Raw genomic sequence first — 15,537 nt, forward strand, 5'->3', positions numbered from 1 at the left:
GCGTGTCCTTATTTACTTTTTTTCCCTGCAACTCTCTAATTGGGTTCGGACATGAGCAGATACAGAAATAATAACTCAATACCCGAACAAAAGCCGCTATTCACTTCCCGTCTGAACTCGCTGGTGGATCCCGGCTCGTTTGGGCTTGAATGGCTGATGCATACGCCTCATTGTCAATAGAGTGTTGTCTGGTGGGTACTTGAAAATGCATTAACCTACAAACCGGGGGGGGAATAAGCCAGAGAGAGGCTCCATGTAAAACCAGTGAACCCATTAAAAGGTCTGATCAGAGCGCTCTGTTTATGAGTGTCTTCCACTCCATCCTAATGTAGCTTTTAGATGATGCTAATAGATCACAGGCCGTTGTGATCAGACACGGTAATGGACCTTTGTCACAGCTTGCTGAGTATGGCTTCAGGGCCACACACACACACACACACACACTATGCTCGTTGCTCACGTGCACACATGCACAGACACATCAGCATACAAAGGAACGAGTGACGAGCGCGCGCGCTGGAACAATGACCCTAATTAATAACGATTAGTCCGTTCCCTCAAACACACTCGCAAAATGTGCAAATGGAACAATAAATATAGCTCTTAAACGTGGCTTTTTTTTACAAGTGAGCTGAAACAATCTCTACTAATCATTAGTGAACATCGGCCCGATTTGTCATTATTACCCTGTGATGCGTGGAGAGACAGATAAACCAGGAGGGGGGGGGGGGGCAGCAGGCAGCTCGTCAAAGTTTAAAGTGAGCAGCAAACACCTCAGAAAGTCCACATGCAAACTCAGAGAAACACGTGTTTAGTTGTATGTACTTTGCTTAATGATTCACTAGAAAACTTCCTCCGCTCAGGCTCCAGCGCCGGCCTCGAGGCGCCGGCCTTTTGAGGCCTTTTGAGGCCTTTTGACCTGCAGCGGGAGCTCCGGCGGGAGGAGGGCAGCTCGGCGCGCTGCAGCAGCGTCTCCTCTTGCAGCCGGGAGCAGAGCTTCACCCTCGCTGCCCCCCACGGCCCCCAAACAGCAGGAGCCCACACCCACGCTGCTGGAGGCCAAGGCCGTGTCGCCCGGCCCCCCTGAGGGGAGAACCAGAACCAGGTCTGAGCAGAGCAGACGGTCTTGAAAAGAGAAGTTTACTGCATTACCGCTTTTGTCCACAGGGGCCGCCAGAACAAATCAATTTTCGCTTAAAAGAGAACTCCACATATTTAGCATCACGCAGAACGCATTCCTCTTGTGAATACAAGTGCCTACATTACCCACAATGCACCTCCGACACGCCGACTAGTTGTGCTTTCAGCGTGCTAACGGTTAGCTTTCGTGCCAAAGAGAACGGCGTCTCTACAAAGGGCTCCAGCAGGAGGCCGACTCCTTGAATAGTGATGCATCCCCGCCACGAAAAAGAGTACTCGCTTATTGGGTTTTGTGTGGTACAAATGGCGTTGGCCTATTTGTAATCGCTGGCACAAATATTACGGATAGGACGAAGTGACCACGAGTATTAATAATAATCATAATACACCAGTTCAATCCTTGTGTTTCGTCTTTACAATCGCCAGAACTAATGAATTCATGTTCTCTTTACACACATGATTCATTATTTTAATGGCATGTCATACAAAAGGACACAAAATGACTCATTTTACTTCTGATAGCAATGTATTTTCGTTGCTGCAGCCCAGGTGCTCTTACACGTGGGCCTTGCACTGGACTGGAGAACATCAACATCATCAGGACGTTAAAAAGATCTCCATATGACTGAGTATGTATTTAAAAACACAGCTCTATTGTCCACGTTGAACGTCCCCACGTGTTCCACATTTCCTCTTGTGAGAGTACTTTTATGAAACATGGGATGGGTTTCAGCCTTCAGGCCTCCTCTGATCTCTTATCAATGACACAATCTGACAAAAAAACACACAAAGACAAGAGGCTGTTGCTGCTGCCCGGCGTCTCACCACTGCAATGTGTCGCTTCCTTTGGTTTATATAAATTCATTTATTTATTTAAGCTGAATGTCTTCGGATTTGGGACTTGTGGTGAGCATTTGTTACTGTTTGTGTTCCCAAATTGTATTCTTAAATAAGGAATTCGGGCCTGAGTTGACCAAAACAGTAAAATAAGATGTTATTTAATTGAAAAGAGAAAGCTGAATGAACTTCAATATCAAGGAAACGAAAGGACAGGGGCTGGAAAGTGCTGGAAACTAACTGTTCACCTTATTTGACGGGTAAAAAAAAACCCTGCAGCTTTGATCCAGACACTCTGGGAATCGACGCGTCGCTCTCAAAACAGTCTGTTGTCTCTCGTGTCCTCCATCAGCGAGCCGAGCATCAGAGCGTCACTTCTGACAAACAGCTTATTGTTTCAGCCCGCAGAGGCAGCACAGAGCGGTGATAGTGGATAATAGGGCGACATAAAAAAAATAAATAATAATGATTAGCCTACTATGTAAATGGCAATTAAAGGACACTAAGTGCTGCAGGCGTTGTCCTTGCATTTCACGCTTGGTTTTGATAGGAACACACCCAGCTGCTGAAAGCCTCTGGCCTCTGAACCTCATTTGTCAAAATGAGGCAGAGGGATGGGGAGGGGGGGGGGGGGGGTCTGGCACGATGCATTAAATCAATTAAGTTTAATAGAGAAAGTGATCAGAGTGATTAGTTCACAAGCCGACACCCTGTATGTAGACCGAAAGCCCCACGCACCCTGAACACAACGCTGATAAATGATGGAGGCGGTCAGCAGAGTGCTGTGGTGTGCTGCTCAAAACGAGCAGCATTAGTTTCACTTTAACTCAAACGGTGTGTGTCTGGAGGGGCGGGAAGAAGGAGAAGAAGAGTCTAAATTGTCACCATTCGGCTCTTCAGCCGGTCAGAGGGAAGCCGGAGATGATTTGCATAGGATGGCACTGCCACCTAGTGAGAGACTTTATGCAAAGCTCCCACAGGAGCAGTTCACGTTTGACTTCTTCCTCCTTGCTGGACGGTAATGTTAGTAAATAAAATAATAATGGTAAAAAAAAATAACAAAGTGCGTTCAAATTAAACACTAATTAAATGTAATAAATGATGATGACAAAAGGAATAAAAGGTCTGATTTAACTTTAAACGCACAGCTTTAAAAAGACCAATTCATGCAGATATGTACATTTTAAAAAACAACCGTCCAGACAGTTTTTATTCAGTCGAGTCCAGGCCTGGATCTGTTAGCAGAGAAATACACTGAATACCTCATTCTAACACCTCCAAAACATCAGCTTATTAACTTCTTATTGTCTTCTGCATAAGCTCAAGTCATTTTTATTCCAGTGAGTTTTTTAAATCTTGCTCTCAGTATCTTTTTTATCTAATAAAGACTTCTGGCGTCTGTCCTCTATTAAAAGTGGCAGTTTACCCAAATCCTCAAAAAACAACATCTTACTTACCCCGACCCGATAATTATGGATTGATAAAGTACATTAAAATAGTTCAAGAGCAACGTTCCCTTTCCAGAAACAAAAGGTTTCTTTAGTCGGCATCCATTCAAAAATCCTTTCAAAAAATACGTATTTAATAAATATTCAATAACAAAAGTGTAAGTTCATGAGCTGAATTCCATATATTTCATATTAAATCAGACACTAATGGCACAGCGTTGTGTATCACATCTTTTTGTTCAACCAAATAATGCTTTGCGTTGCTTCGAGGGGACAAGAGAGGTCAAACGACAGGCGACAGTGTTCACTTCTTCCAGTGCATGTTCACAATGTTGTAACGTGAGGTCTTCTGCTTTGAGCACCACACAAAGAACAAAAACCCAACAAAACCAAACCAGCGTTGGCTAATTACCACGATGAAGCCGAGCTTGGTTTGACCCCTTGAAGCCGGAACAAAACGTCGTCAAACTGGCCCTTCGGGCTCGAGAGAGGTCTTTGTTCCCACCAGTGGGGACCAGTAAGGGAGTGGACCGGGTCCTCGGTGTCTCGGTGTGGGACGAGAGCGGCGATCTGGACGCAGAGTCTCACTTCATTTTACGCCGACGGGATCGCGGCTGTTATCTGATGAAATTGAACAACCTTTACGAAGCGAATAAAGCTCTTTTGAGTGGCCACCTAACAGAAACCCCCCACCTGCGCCTCCTCCACCTCTTTGTCCGACGTTTTGAATTCATTGGCCTCCTTCTCGACAAGATGATAGGAATAATCTGGCCAAGTGAGATTGACAGTTCATTTCAGAAATCAATATTTACAATTTACTTCTTTCAAAGTTCATTCTGGGGAGAGGGCTCCATATTATCCAGCTCCCAAATAAGCTGATCATATCTCCGCCGGCCCCGGAATGAGTTTCCTACCCAAAATGTGTCGTTTTCTTCTTCCCATCCTCCTCCTCCTCCCCCCCTTCCCTCTCCTCTCCCTCTCAGAAATCAATGTCTGCGTTTGTGCGCTTTAATCTGGCCTCTGATGACAGTAAATCTTTATCTGTTTCTGGGCGAGCGGCGGTGAGCGGCTGACACCATTTCCCCATCAGAACAAAGAGCCGGGGCCCTGTGTGGACTCCGGGAGATACATGGGGCTCTAATGTGGCTGGACATGTTTCAGCAGGGCCATTAATCAGAGAGGGTGACAGCCCAGAGAGCTGCAGCTACACCCTCAGAAAACTGAGGCGTTGCAGGGCAGGTGGATGGAGATTAAACCCCCGGCCCTCTGTCACAACACGGGCCAAAGATATTTCTATCTCACGAGCGGAATGAGAAGTGTTTTAACTCAACTTCAACAAACGTTTGACAAAAGAGAATGCTTTCGTGATAAAGTTTTTAAAAAAAAAAAGGCTATACACGTGGGAAATGTAGTGTAAAGTTGCAGATTGGAAGCTATTTCTGTGTGACATTCATATGCCGTGTAAAATAAGCACCTATGGGTGACTCTGTGACATCATAGGTTTTCAACGCACTGGCACGGACGACGCAGCCGAAATGCCGGCGAACTGGCTACACTATAAAAAACGCCTGTGAAATGTACTTAGTGTGTGAGTAGTAACCGACTGTAAAGTATTTTCCAGTAAAATACTGTGTATTCATTCAAATATTACAGTAGTCAAAGCTTTACTGTAAAAAAAATATATTAAAAAAAACAGTAGTGCTGTTGGAAAATCACAGTAACTAATAATCTACTGTAATAAAAATCATTGCACCCAAAAAAGTACTGTAGAAGATGACAGTAAATTTGTTATATACTGTGTTTTTTTGTGTTTTTTTTACAGTAAGTTACTTGTTAATGGCTGCCAGTTAATAACTGTTAATTTCACAGTGTGTTTTTTACAGTGTAATCCAAGAACGGGGAACTCGGGGTATCGTTGGTGGAGCCGAGGCCGTCCGAGAGGCGCTCAGCTTTTTAAGAGTGCAAAAGTAAAAAAAAAAAAAACATACACACACACACACACACACACACACACACACACACACACACACACACACACACACACACACACACATACGTAATACTATGGAAGCCCATTCCTGCCACACAAAAAAAAAATTAGGACCAAAAAATAAATAAAAATTAGGACCAAAAAATAATAATAATAATTAAGACCAAAAAAAATTAAGACCAAAAAAAAAAAAAAATTAGGGAAAAAAAAGACCAAAAAAAAGAAAACATTTTTTTCGTCGTCTTTTTTTTCCGTTGACTTGAAAAAAGGCAACAAACTTGACTACTGACTATAAATATCAAAATTACAGTTACAGCCTTAATATAATTGCAGCTAATAATTGTAGACACAAAGTACTTTGTTGTCCTTCCATTGACCATTTTTAATAACTGAGTAAAATGCAAAGTCCACACATTTATATATTGAATTATTCACTTTAAAGTAACCCATCAATAGGCTTACGGGTGATTGACATTGCCAAGTTATCTTTTGGTAAATAACAAGAGCACTTTAATATAAAACAGTGCTTGCAATGTTAAATGAAAAGAATATGTGAATTGAAACAAGATTGGACTATTTTGTGACTTGTACTTGTTTTGTTTTATGAACAATACATATTGACATTTAAACGAAGGTATTGTAAAACCAAAGTGATGAAATAACGTATTGCTCAGACGTTTTTTTTTTAATTTTTGTCAACGAAAGAAAACGAAGAAAGAAAAAAAAAAGTTATTTTTTTTGTCCCTAATTTATTTATTTTATTTTATGGTCCTAATTTTTTTTGTGTGTGGCGGGAATGGGCTTCCATATAATCCACATGAAGAAGCATGAGTTACTCCACTGCAGCCCAGAACCCTGCAGTGGAGTCCTGTGATGATTCATAAGCTCCTCTGGATTAAAAACACCACCTCCAGCACTGGAAGAATGGACCACAGTGATCTGTATTATATTTACAGCGAACCCAACAAGGCTTGTGCTTCCTCCGCTGTGGCTCCATGGGGAATTACCGGGTGGTAATCTATCGTTAAACAGCTTTTAGAGTGATGGATGAAAACGGGCCGCAACCTCCTCCACACAATCAATTCATATCTAATTAGCCCGTATTATTTATGACACTTTGAGTAGGCGGAGCGGGACTCTCAGGGGAAGGATGGAGACCTCAGCTGCCACCGAGGGGAATGAGAAACAGGAGAGGTTACCGGGCTGTTATTGATGAGCATAAATGATGGAGGCAGGAATTTTCCCGCCGGCGGGGGAAGAAATCACGGTTGACTTCGATGAATCTGATAGAAAATCCACTTTGATCCGCCGACAAGAATTTTTGGAGAGACATGGAGATTTTATTTAGATTTTTTTAAGACTTGAGCCCCAGAAAATGTTGATTTAAACACACGTGCATTTGTTTTCATGGAGGTTGGTTTAAAGATAAACATGAAACCAATAAGTATTCCCCATAAATTGTGCCAAGATAAAAAGAAATAAAGAAAGTTAAAGACAGAGAGAAAGAAATGAACTGTTGTCCAAGCCTGACATCTGCTGATCAATTCCGGTTATAACAACCTGTGAGCAGCACATTATGGTCCATTTAATGTTGTATTCTTACTCCAGTAGTTATTTTGATGAACACTTTTGCTTCTATTTGACTATTTTAAAAAGTAACAGTTATTTTTCTCCACTAGATGTTTGTAGTCTGTGTCTGACTTTGGTTTGAAGGCATCAGGATGTTTACTGTTACTTTTTAAATGTGTGCAGGCTACTTGTGTAAAATGTTGTATAAGTAATACGTTAGTTAAATGTGCAATAAATGAGCCTTTCGATCCACAACAATTGTAAGTAATGCTACGTTTATGCCAAAAGTATGGAAGCCTGTTAGCCACACCCACCTCGTTAGCTCATTCTGTTCACCTGTTAAGCATAAGCCACACCTCCCTCACCACGTCATTCAGTGCACCTGTCAGTCACACCCACCTCGTCAGCTCTATCACTCTCACCTGCTGCACTGACTCACTTCTCTCTCTCTTTAGCCCTCACAGTTTTCTCTGAAATTCCCCATTTGAAGAATTTTCAAAAGGTATAATATACAGAAAACACAAGTGAGACTAGTTGAGAGGTTCATATCGCAGTATATGTGTCATCCAGCACCTCCTGATGTCTGTATATCACGTCTGCTCAAACCATAAACACACCAAATTGTAACTTTCTTATAAGATGGACAACGTTGTTGTAATTCATTGTTGTGTTGATTGGGAGCTGCATTGCTTTCTTACAATACAAGATCTATATTTCATAATCACCATAAAGAAAGGAAAAGATAGACTGGTAAAGATAATAACGGGCTTTTCTCCAGAAGACAGTTTAGCAAGGTGAAAGGTCGCTTTTCCTACAAGTCAAAATGGCCGCTGCAGAAAAGGCCTGGTCTACTTCCTCCACTTGGCACAATAAGAAAGAAAATACAACGTGAAAGAGACATCAGACACCATTTATTTTATTTTTTAAAGTGATCAAAATGTGAATGCTGTCTCTTCTTATATTCTTCTCTGTTGCAGGGTTTTCTGCGCAGTCAGTGCTTTTATTTTTTTCTTGCATGGGCACCTAAACCGAACTTTGTAGTCGCGGCACTGACCAGATTTCTGGTCCTTTTTGCGGCAAACAAATCCCAAAGTTGGACTGGAGCTGGTGAATTATTACAAGAGGTGAATCAGTGTCACATTTAAAACAAGGAAATCACATAGAAATCAAACAAGAACATATTTTTCGTGGACATAAATGATAAAAAAAAAACATGATTTAGTTTTTTTTTCTTAAAGTGTGAAAGAAGAATTAAATCCCTTCATCCTATTTTCTAATGTGTTCTTGATGCAAGATGCAGGTTATTTTCTAAATATCCCAGAAGAGAAGAAAGTAATCGTGAATGAGGAATACCAATAATTTGGGTTAACAGTGTTTCTTACTCTCCAGAGCACAAGATTAAAGTCTTTAAACTTTGAGACATGATGAGTCTATTAGCCAGTTTCCTCACATCTCAAGTAAATGCACATCTACAAAGTTTCTATCCTGTTGAAGCAGCAGCTGCAGACGGTACATCTTGTGATTTTGGAAACTTTAGGAAAGAGAAGTATTGATGTATTTTAAAGTATTCCACTATGAGGCAACTTACATATAGATATTATCCCCTGTGGAGGTGGCTGGGGTGTTGGTGTCAGTGGTGACGGCCTCAATGGACTCAGGCTTTACACAGATTTTTCCTGGATTAGCTGCGCGAAGACTGGCGAGAGTTTCCCAGTCTCCGGTTCCACTGGGATTATCTCTGTCGAACCACTGGGTCCAGCACACTGCAGGGAGCAACGCAAGAGAGGATGACTGGAAGGAAACTGCAGAGCAAAAGCAACCTTCTGAATGAACGCTCGTGAACTTTGTGTTGCATGAATGTGTTCACACCTTTAACGTCACAGAAAGAGGGAGGGCATCTGAAACGAACGCGATAATCGTGACAGCTCTTCTTCTTCTTTTGGTCCGTGTTCCTGCAGGCGAATCCTGTCGTTGTGTCACTTCTGGAAAAGAGAAACACAGAGCGGCTCGTGATTAAAACATCCTCCTGACTTTGATCTCCTCACCACCAGCGCAACCAGCAGGTTGACGTTTGGACTCCCAAACACATCGAGTAGCAACATGAATGCATCAGAATCCAGTGAGACTCATTGAAATGAGTCAGAACTTACTTATAGATCACATCCCCTGCTGCAGCCGCACTGAGCCCAAACAGAGTTTGGGCCTCGATCGCTGCTGGTGTTGTGCAGATTTTTCCTGGATTAGCTGCGCGAAGACTGGAGAGAATTTCCCAGTCTCCGGTTCCACTGGGATTATCTCTGTCGAACCACTGGGTCCAGCATCCTGCAGGGAGCAACGCAAGAGAGGATGACGGGAAGGAAACTGCAGAGCAAAAGCAACCTTCTGAATGAACGCTCGTGAACTTTGTGTTGCATGAATGTGTTCACACCTTTAACGTCACAGAAAGAGGGAGGGCATCTGAAACGAACGCGATAATCGTGACAGCTCTTCTTCTTCTTTTGGTCCGTGTTCCTGCAGGCGAATCCTGTCGTTGTGTCACTTCTGGAAAAGAGAAACACAGAGCGGCTCGTGATCAAAACATTCCTGATCCAGCAGGTTGACGCTTGTGGCTTTGAGTGTAATGTTTTTCAGCTTGTAAACACATTCATGAGGTGAAATCTCTTTGGTGATCACTGGACTTTTGATCCTTCATCATCATCATCATCATTATCAGCTAAAATGTTTACTCAAATGCCCAAACTAATGACTTTCCTGTCAGCCTCAGCTGTACCTGCTGTTTAGTGATAAGTAGCCAGTGTTAGCATGCAAGCAAACATGCGAAGCTAAGACGAACATTGTCCACATTACACCTGCTTAATATCCAAATGTTCTATTCTATTGTGACTGATAAATGAATAAATGTCACACATATTTTTCCTTACTTATAGATCACATCTCCTGCTGCAGCCGCACTGAGCCCAAACAGAGTTTGGGCCTCGATCGCTGCTGGTGTTGTGCAGATCTTTCCTGGATTAGCTGCGCGAAGACTGGAGAGAATTTCCCAGTCTCCGGTTCCACTGGGATTATCTCTGTCGAACCACTGGGTCCAGCATCCTGACAAATTACCAACAAGACATTTTAAATCTTTCCGTAATTGCGCATATTGTCATTGGTCAAATGTTAAAGAAAGATATCAAGACAGGTGACATACATGTGAAAACAAAATGGTGGAACATGCTTATGAATATGAGTGGGATATAGCGAGGCCATGCTGAATGTAGTACAATGATTGACCTTTCAAAACAAAGTGAACCATTGAATTGTACTTTAATATCAGGATTGCCATAAAAAAATAATATCTTACCTTTGTCCACTGGATAGACGGGGAGATAAAGAAACCTCTGGTGGCTTGCTGGTAAAGGTCATTAAAGAAAAATAGAGTTTAGAGTGACTGTATGTTTCTCATCATAGTAGTCAAAACGTGACCGTTTGACGTGAACTTACCAACGAACAAGCTGGCAAAGATGGCCACACTGAACTAAATAACATAAAAAGGTTATGAGAGAGAGTCACAGAATATGGCTTTCTACACACAGAACATGCACACCTGCAAAGGGAAAAAAATAAAAATATAATACATTACCAATTTGATCATGATTGTAGAAGCTGGACCTTTTAAAACCGTGAAGAAAGTTGTTTGCATTTAGGAATATGTTTTCAATATGAACATTCATTGACGTTTACGATGTTTCTCTATTTATTTAGCATCTAAGTACATTGCAATTGAAACATAAACATTACAAAATGACACATTTTATAGAGAATAAAGAGACACGATGTTACCTCTTTCTGCTAAAACGAAGCGTCTCGGGCTCAGGACCTCTCAGCAGCTCGGTGAACCTCAGTGGGTTGAACCAGCTTCTGCACTTTGACTTGGCGTTGGACGCTATTTAAATGCTGCGAATGCTCACGCTTACTGGAATCAAAGACTGCAGACCACACCCACAGAAAGTCTTCAAAAAACTGAACAAGATATGTTGCATAATAATTCTCACCTGCGGGAGGGTTGAGAAAACCACGAGAATGGATTGTTGGGCGATAAGATGTGAAACTCCACCATTCTTTGGTCACTTTAATGCGTCTATGCACATCTGTTCCACGCCAACAGATGCAAACCCCATGAGTTGCATGTATATGTGTACAATAAGTCAGAAGATAATAGATCATGTATCCTGTGCCTCTGCATCTGATTGAGGGGAACACAATATTAGCTTTTATTCAGTGTGTGTGTGAAGTTTTGTACACAGCACACCGTCAATTATCCTGCAGGCGTCTTCCTAACATTGTGTGTGTGTGTGTGTGTGTGTGTGTGTGTGTGTGTGTGTGTGTGTGTGTGTGTGTGTGTGTGTGCGTGTGTGTGTGAGAGACAGAGCGAAAGATCCTGAAATGTAAAACATTTCAGAAAATATGGAATATTTATTTTGACTAATTCAACTCTGTAATCCCAGATTTGAAAGAGTTCAACGACCTCTCAATGACCTCTATAAATGAATGATCATATTGCAATTGTTCATTTTCATGCTTATAATATGCTATACTTGTTTGATGCATTGGCCACATTGATTTTAGAAACTTTAATGTCATTAAAGTCTCATTGAACTAAATTGAATTTGATTCAATTGAATTGAATTGAATTGATTTGAATATATATATATCTATATATAAAGAGAGAGAGAGGGGGAGAGAGAGAGAGAGAGAGAGAGAGAGAGATCATATATATCCTTGAAGTGACAGGAGAATAACCGTCGCTCTTGCTGTTAGCGTGTACGATTACTGGAAGCCTGCAGAAGAATTCAGTTCGACAACTTCTCTCGTTCCCGTAATTCACTTCGTAATTTACTTCCTCGTTCACAGGTGGAGTAACAAGCGCCGCAGTTGCAAAAGGCAGAGAGTCGTCGAATATGAAAAGCATCTACAGAAATTTTAGATGTGTATTTTCACTGTCATTTCGGTATTTGAGATACATTCTCTTGTTTCAGTATTTCACCAGAGAGATGAGACTCTGCCGAACGCGCTGATGTCATCTTCATGTTTGTGGTGTTAGAAATGTGAGCTTGAGAGCAGGTCAGAAAATTGTAGATTGTTCTTTCCCAGTTGGCAAAAAAATACGCTTAAAGTGGTGAATCAGCCGTGCGTCGGCCTTTAAATGTGACTTTATTGTCTGGGAGACTTTATCAGTCTGGGTCAGACTCTCTGGTGCAGTGAATCCTACTTGGACGACCGACAATACTTTGTGTCGGTCGCTAATTACACATCAGAGCTGACTAGGACGACACGTGGTGTTCCCCAAGGCTCAATACCGGGGCCTCTTCTGTACTGGCACAGATTATAAAAAACAACAAAGTGTGTTATCATAATTATGCAGATAACACACAAATCTACATAATTATAATCCCATAAAGGGACTGGCTAAATGCATTGAAGAAATCAACATCTGGAATTTTCTTCAATTAAAGAAAGATAAAACAGAAGTTATTGATTTTGGTCCCAAGGATGAAATCTAGGTGTAGTTATGGATTCAGACCTCCACCTGAACAGCCACATCAAGACAATTACAAAGTCAGGTAAACATATTCTCTAATTTTTCTTATTCCCACAGTTTTTTACTCGAGAGTACTCTACTCTAAAGAGAGAGAGATGTAAAGATGGATAACTTATTTCTAAATTCTTCGATTGCAGCATTTCAGCTTTGTTATCGTTTAAAGAGACGAGAAGCTCAATAGGACACAGAATATGTGTTGGGAGATTAACAAGATCATATCAAGAACATGTTGAGGAGGTCCACACGCTCACAAGATTTTAAGAACTTGAATTATTGTGTGTGTGTGTGTGTGTGTGTGTGTGTGTGTGTGTGTGTGTGTGTGTGTGTGTGTGTCATAGTCCTTGAAACAACAGGAGAATGACTCCTGTCACTTATGTAATTGAGAAACATCCTCTTATTTCTGTATTAGTGATGGACAGTCTTGAATTTTAGAGGATCTACTGCTCCGTGAAGATTTAGAGGTGACACAGGTGACACAGGTGACACAGGTGACACAGGTGCGTGCAAACCTCGGCCCCTTATACGAAAGAAGCGTGAGCGTGAGAGCAGGTAAGAAATATGACACCATCAACTTTTTTTTGAGAAACCTGTTCTGTACCTGTGTGTATGTATGTGTGTGTCCTTGAAATGACAGGAGCATGATTGTCCCTCCTGTCGAAAGAAATGTGAGCTTAAGAGCAGGTTAGAAATATGATACTAACCTGGTTAGTATCATAGCTTTCTTTGAGAAATCTGTCCTCATATTTAACAACGAGTCCAATTGAGAAGTTGGTTGCAGTTCACGTCGCTTTCAGGCTCCCTGAACCAAATGTGTAAGTCTGTTAGATGTCATTGACACCCGCTGTGGAAGAAATTGTCAATAGGTTTGAGAAGTTTATTAATTGTGGAGACCTTGGCGTTGGCGTTGGCCTTGGCGTGCAGGAGGACAGTGTGTTGTTGTAGAGGTCGCCCAGGCTTGTGAGGGAGATGCTAAAACAGGGGCTGCAGGTGGAGAATTGTTCAGTGAGACAACTGCTGCCAACTCTGCGACTTTGTCGCTGAATCTGTCAACTTTCCGAGCCCTCTGGGCGACTTTCCAGTGTCGTTAGAGCATTTCCTGGTGTCTTGGAGACTGGAGGTGAAAGCACGCTTTGTTCTGTACATACTGTCCCGGACGAGCAGCCGCCAGCTGTCTCTGCAATGTAAATGTTTCTTTGTCACGCTTAAATAAATCACCTGAGTCACTTTCTCCCCTGGCTCATTGTGTGCGTGCCTCTCTGTGACATCGTGTCATCGTGTCTCAGTGTAACTGCAAGCTCAACAGTACAGAAGGAGTGGGAATCAAAGGAGGCTGAATCCATTCACGGCCATGCGGCCCGTGTACTCAAAAGGAGAAGCCTTACAACAGTTGCACCCAAACAAGCAAAATAAGTTTTAAAAAAATGCTATATCATTATATTCCTGTTTCCTGCAGCTTCCATTACAATTATGCTGCCATTTAGCGACTTCTAGCATCTTTTAGGACAGCCAATAGAGACTTTTCCTTTTCGGGGGTGAGAGGCAGATGGACTTGATGTTACGGAGAGTGATGGTGCCGTCTGTTTGGGTTCTGGGATGGTGACGTCATCACATGTAACTGAACAGTCTGCGGAGGCTAAAACAAGATTTTTCACTGCTTTTCACCCTATTAGAGCCGTTGAAATTATTATAATTAGTGTATCAATTCTTGAGTTATGGCAAACAACATGTTCTGTGTGGTCATGCGGACCTTTGACCAACACATTTCATGCATAACATGGCAGAAAGCCGCTTTTAGCTTCACCACCTACGAGTGTTGGACTCATGCACGGACTGTAAAACAAAATGGATACCACAGTAATAAAATGGATATATATAGATATAGATATATATGAGAGACGATTCTCTAAGGCGAGGCGACTCCTCATAAGAAAAGTCAGTTTAGATACACAAGAAGTTTATTCACATGCACATTCTATACGTATTTATTTGGGCTTATTTTAAGCATTTGTTTGCATATATGATAACAAGACAAAATCATTCACAGTGAGGTTCACGTTGACTGAACTGGAAAAAGCAAAAGCAGAACATTGTGCGTCTGATGTGGACTCTCGCAGGAGTGAATCTGTTGAAAACCGCGGGTGAGAATCCGATGAGTCCGACCTCCCGGTTCCTTCTGTGAGCGCTCTCCGACGCTCAGCTGTGATCCGGCGAGCTGCTTTCTTTATCCGTCGTTTTGGAGACAGACTGGTTATAAACGCTGCATCATTATTATAACATGTACCTGATGTGTTCTCTGGTATGGCGCCAACCTACATGTGTACATAGTAACTCAGCCGACACCCCAAACAATCAGCCCGGTGCTCCCGTGTGTGTGTGTCCGTCACGGCTGTGATGAATGGGCTGAAATTAAAAAGGTTAAGCAACACTTATGTTTGAAATTCAAAGATGATTCATCGTTAATCTGTCTGCTCGTTTTCCCAAAATGGTCTGCGCTGCGTACCTTTCATGCTTATCTACCTAATAAACACACAGTAGATGCTTTGTTGGAGAAAGCGATAATATAAAAAAATGTAAATAAAACTGGTCATTAAATGACACTTCTTTGAAATGCAGAGTTTTAGAAACAGCACGGCTTCGACATAGTTTGCCCACTAGAGGGCGAAGTCGTACAAGTGATGTTTTCCAAATTCAGAGCGTTGAAGGAATTGACTCCACGCGGCTCTCAACATGGTGACGGCTGAGCCGGTGGCTGGAAGCTAACGGCGCTAACGGCGGCAACGGCGGCCGTCACGAGGAGCTCGCTCGTAAAATGTGGGCTAACAATGAGAACGGGGTCGTGTTACTGAGTCTGATGACGGTCCGTAGGGTCGAGCACATTTTACAATATGTTAAAAATAAATATATATATATAGTGTGTTGGTACATACAGGCCTAAAAAAACACAGACGATGCTCTCCACAGCGGCGCCGTCA

At 42.1% G+C, this 15,537-nt stretch overlaps 1 protein-coding gene across 1 annotated transcript; it reads right to left on the bottom strand.

Annotated features, from left to right (window-relative positions):
* Window positions 1–859: 859 nt before the first annotated feature.
* Window positions 860–10,618, bottom strand: LOC137784994 (uncharacterized). Its single transcript, XM_068576005.1, has 7 exons — window positions 10,607–10,618; window positions 10,468–10,501; window positions 9,135–9,306; window positions 8,854–8,966; window positions 8,573–8,747; window positions 8,000–8,088; window positions 860–1,083 (listed from the first exon to the last, which is right to left on the bottom strand). The coding sequence occupies exons 1-7, from the start codon at window positions 10,616–10,618 to the stop codon at window positions 860–862; spliced, it is 819 nt and encodes a 272-aa protein (XP_068432106.1).
* Window positions 10,619–15,537: the final 4,919 nt, after the last annotated feature.

Source organism: Clinocottus analis, unplaced genomic scaffold (genome assembly GCF_023055335.1).
Source record: "Clinocottus analis isolate CAN_PGR_092001 unplaced genomic scaffold, fCliAna1.0.p SCAF_14, whole genome shotgun sequence".
Taxonomy (NCBI): domain Eukaryota; kingdom Metazoa; phylum Chordata; class Actinopteri; order Perciformes; family Cottidae; genus Clinocottus; species Clinocottus analis.

Bases quoted from the DNA above. Each gene is read 5' to 3' on its own strand.
- LOC137784994 (XM_068576005.1), bottom strand. The intron at 8,748-8,853 runs GTGTGAACACAT...TGCTCCCTGCAG, and splicing joins CTCTTTCTGTGACGTTAAAG to TGTGCTGGACCCAGTGGTTC. The intron at 1,084-7,999 runs GCAAGAAAAAAA...TTCTCCCCTCAG, and splicing joins AGTTCGGTTTAGGTGCCCAT to GGGGGCCGGGCGACACGGCC.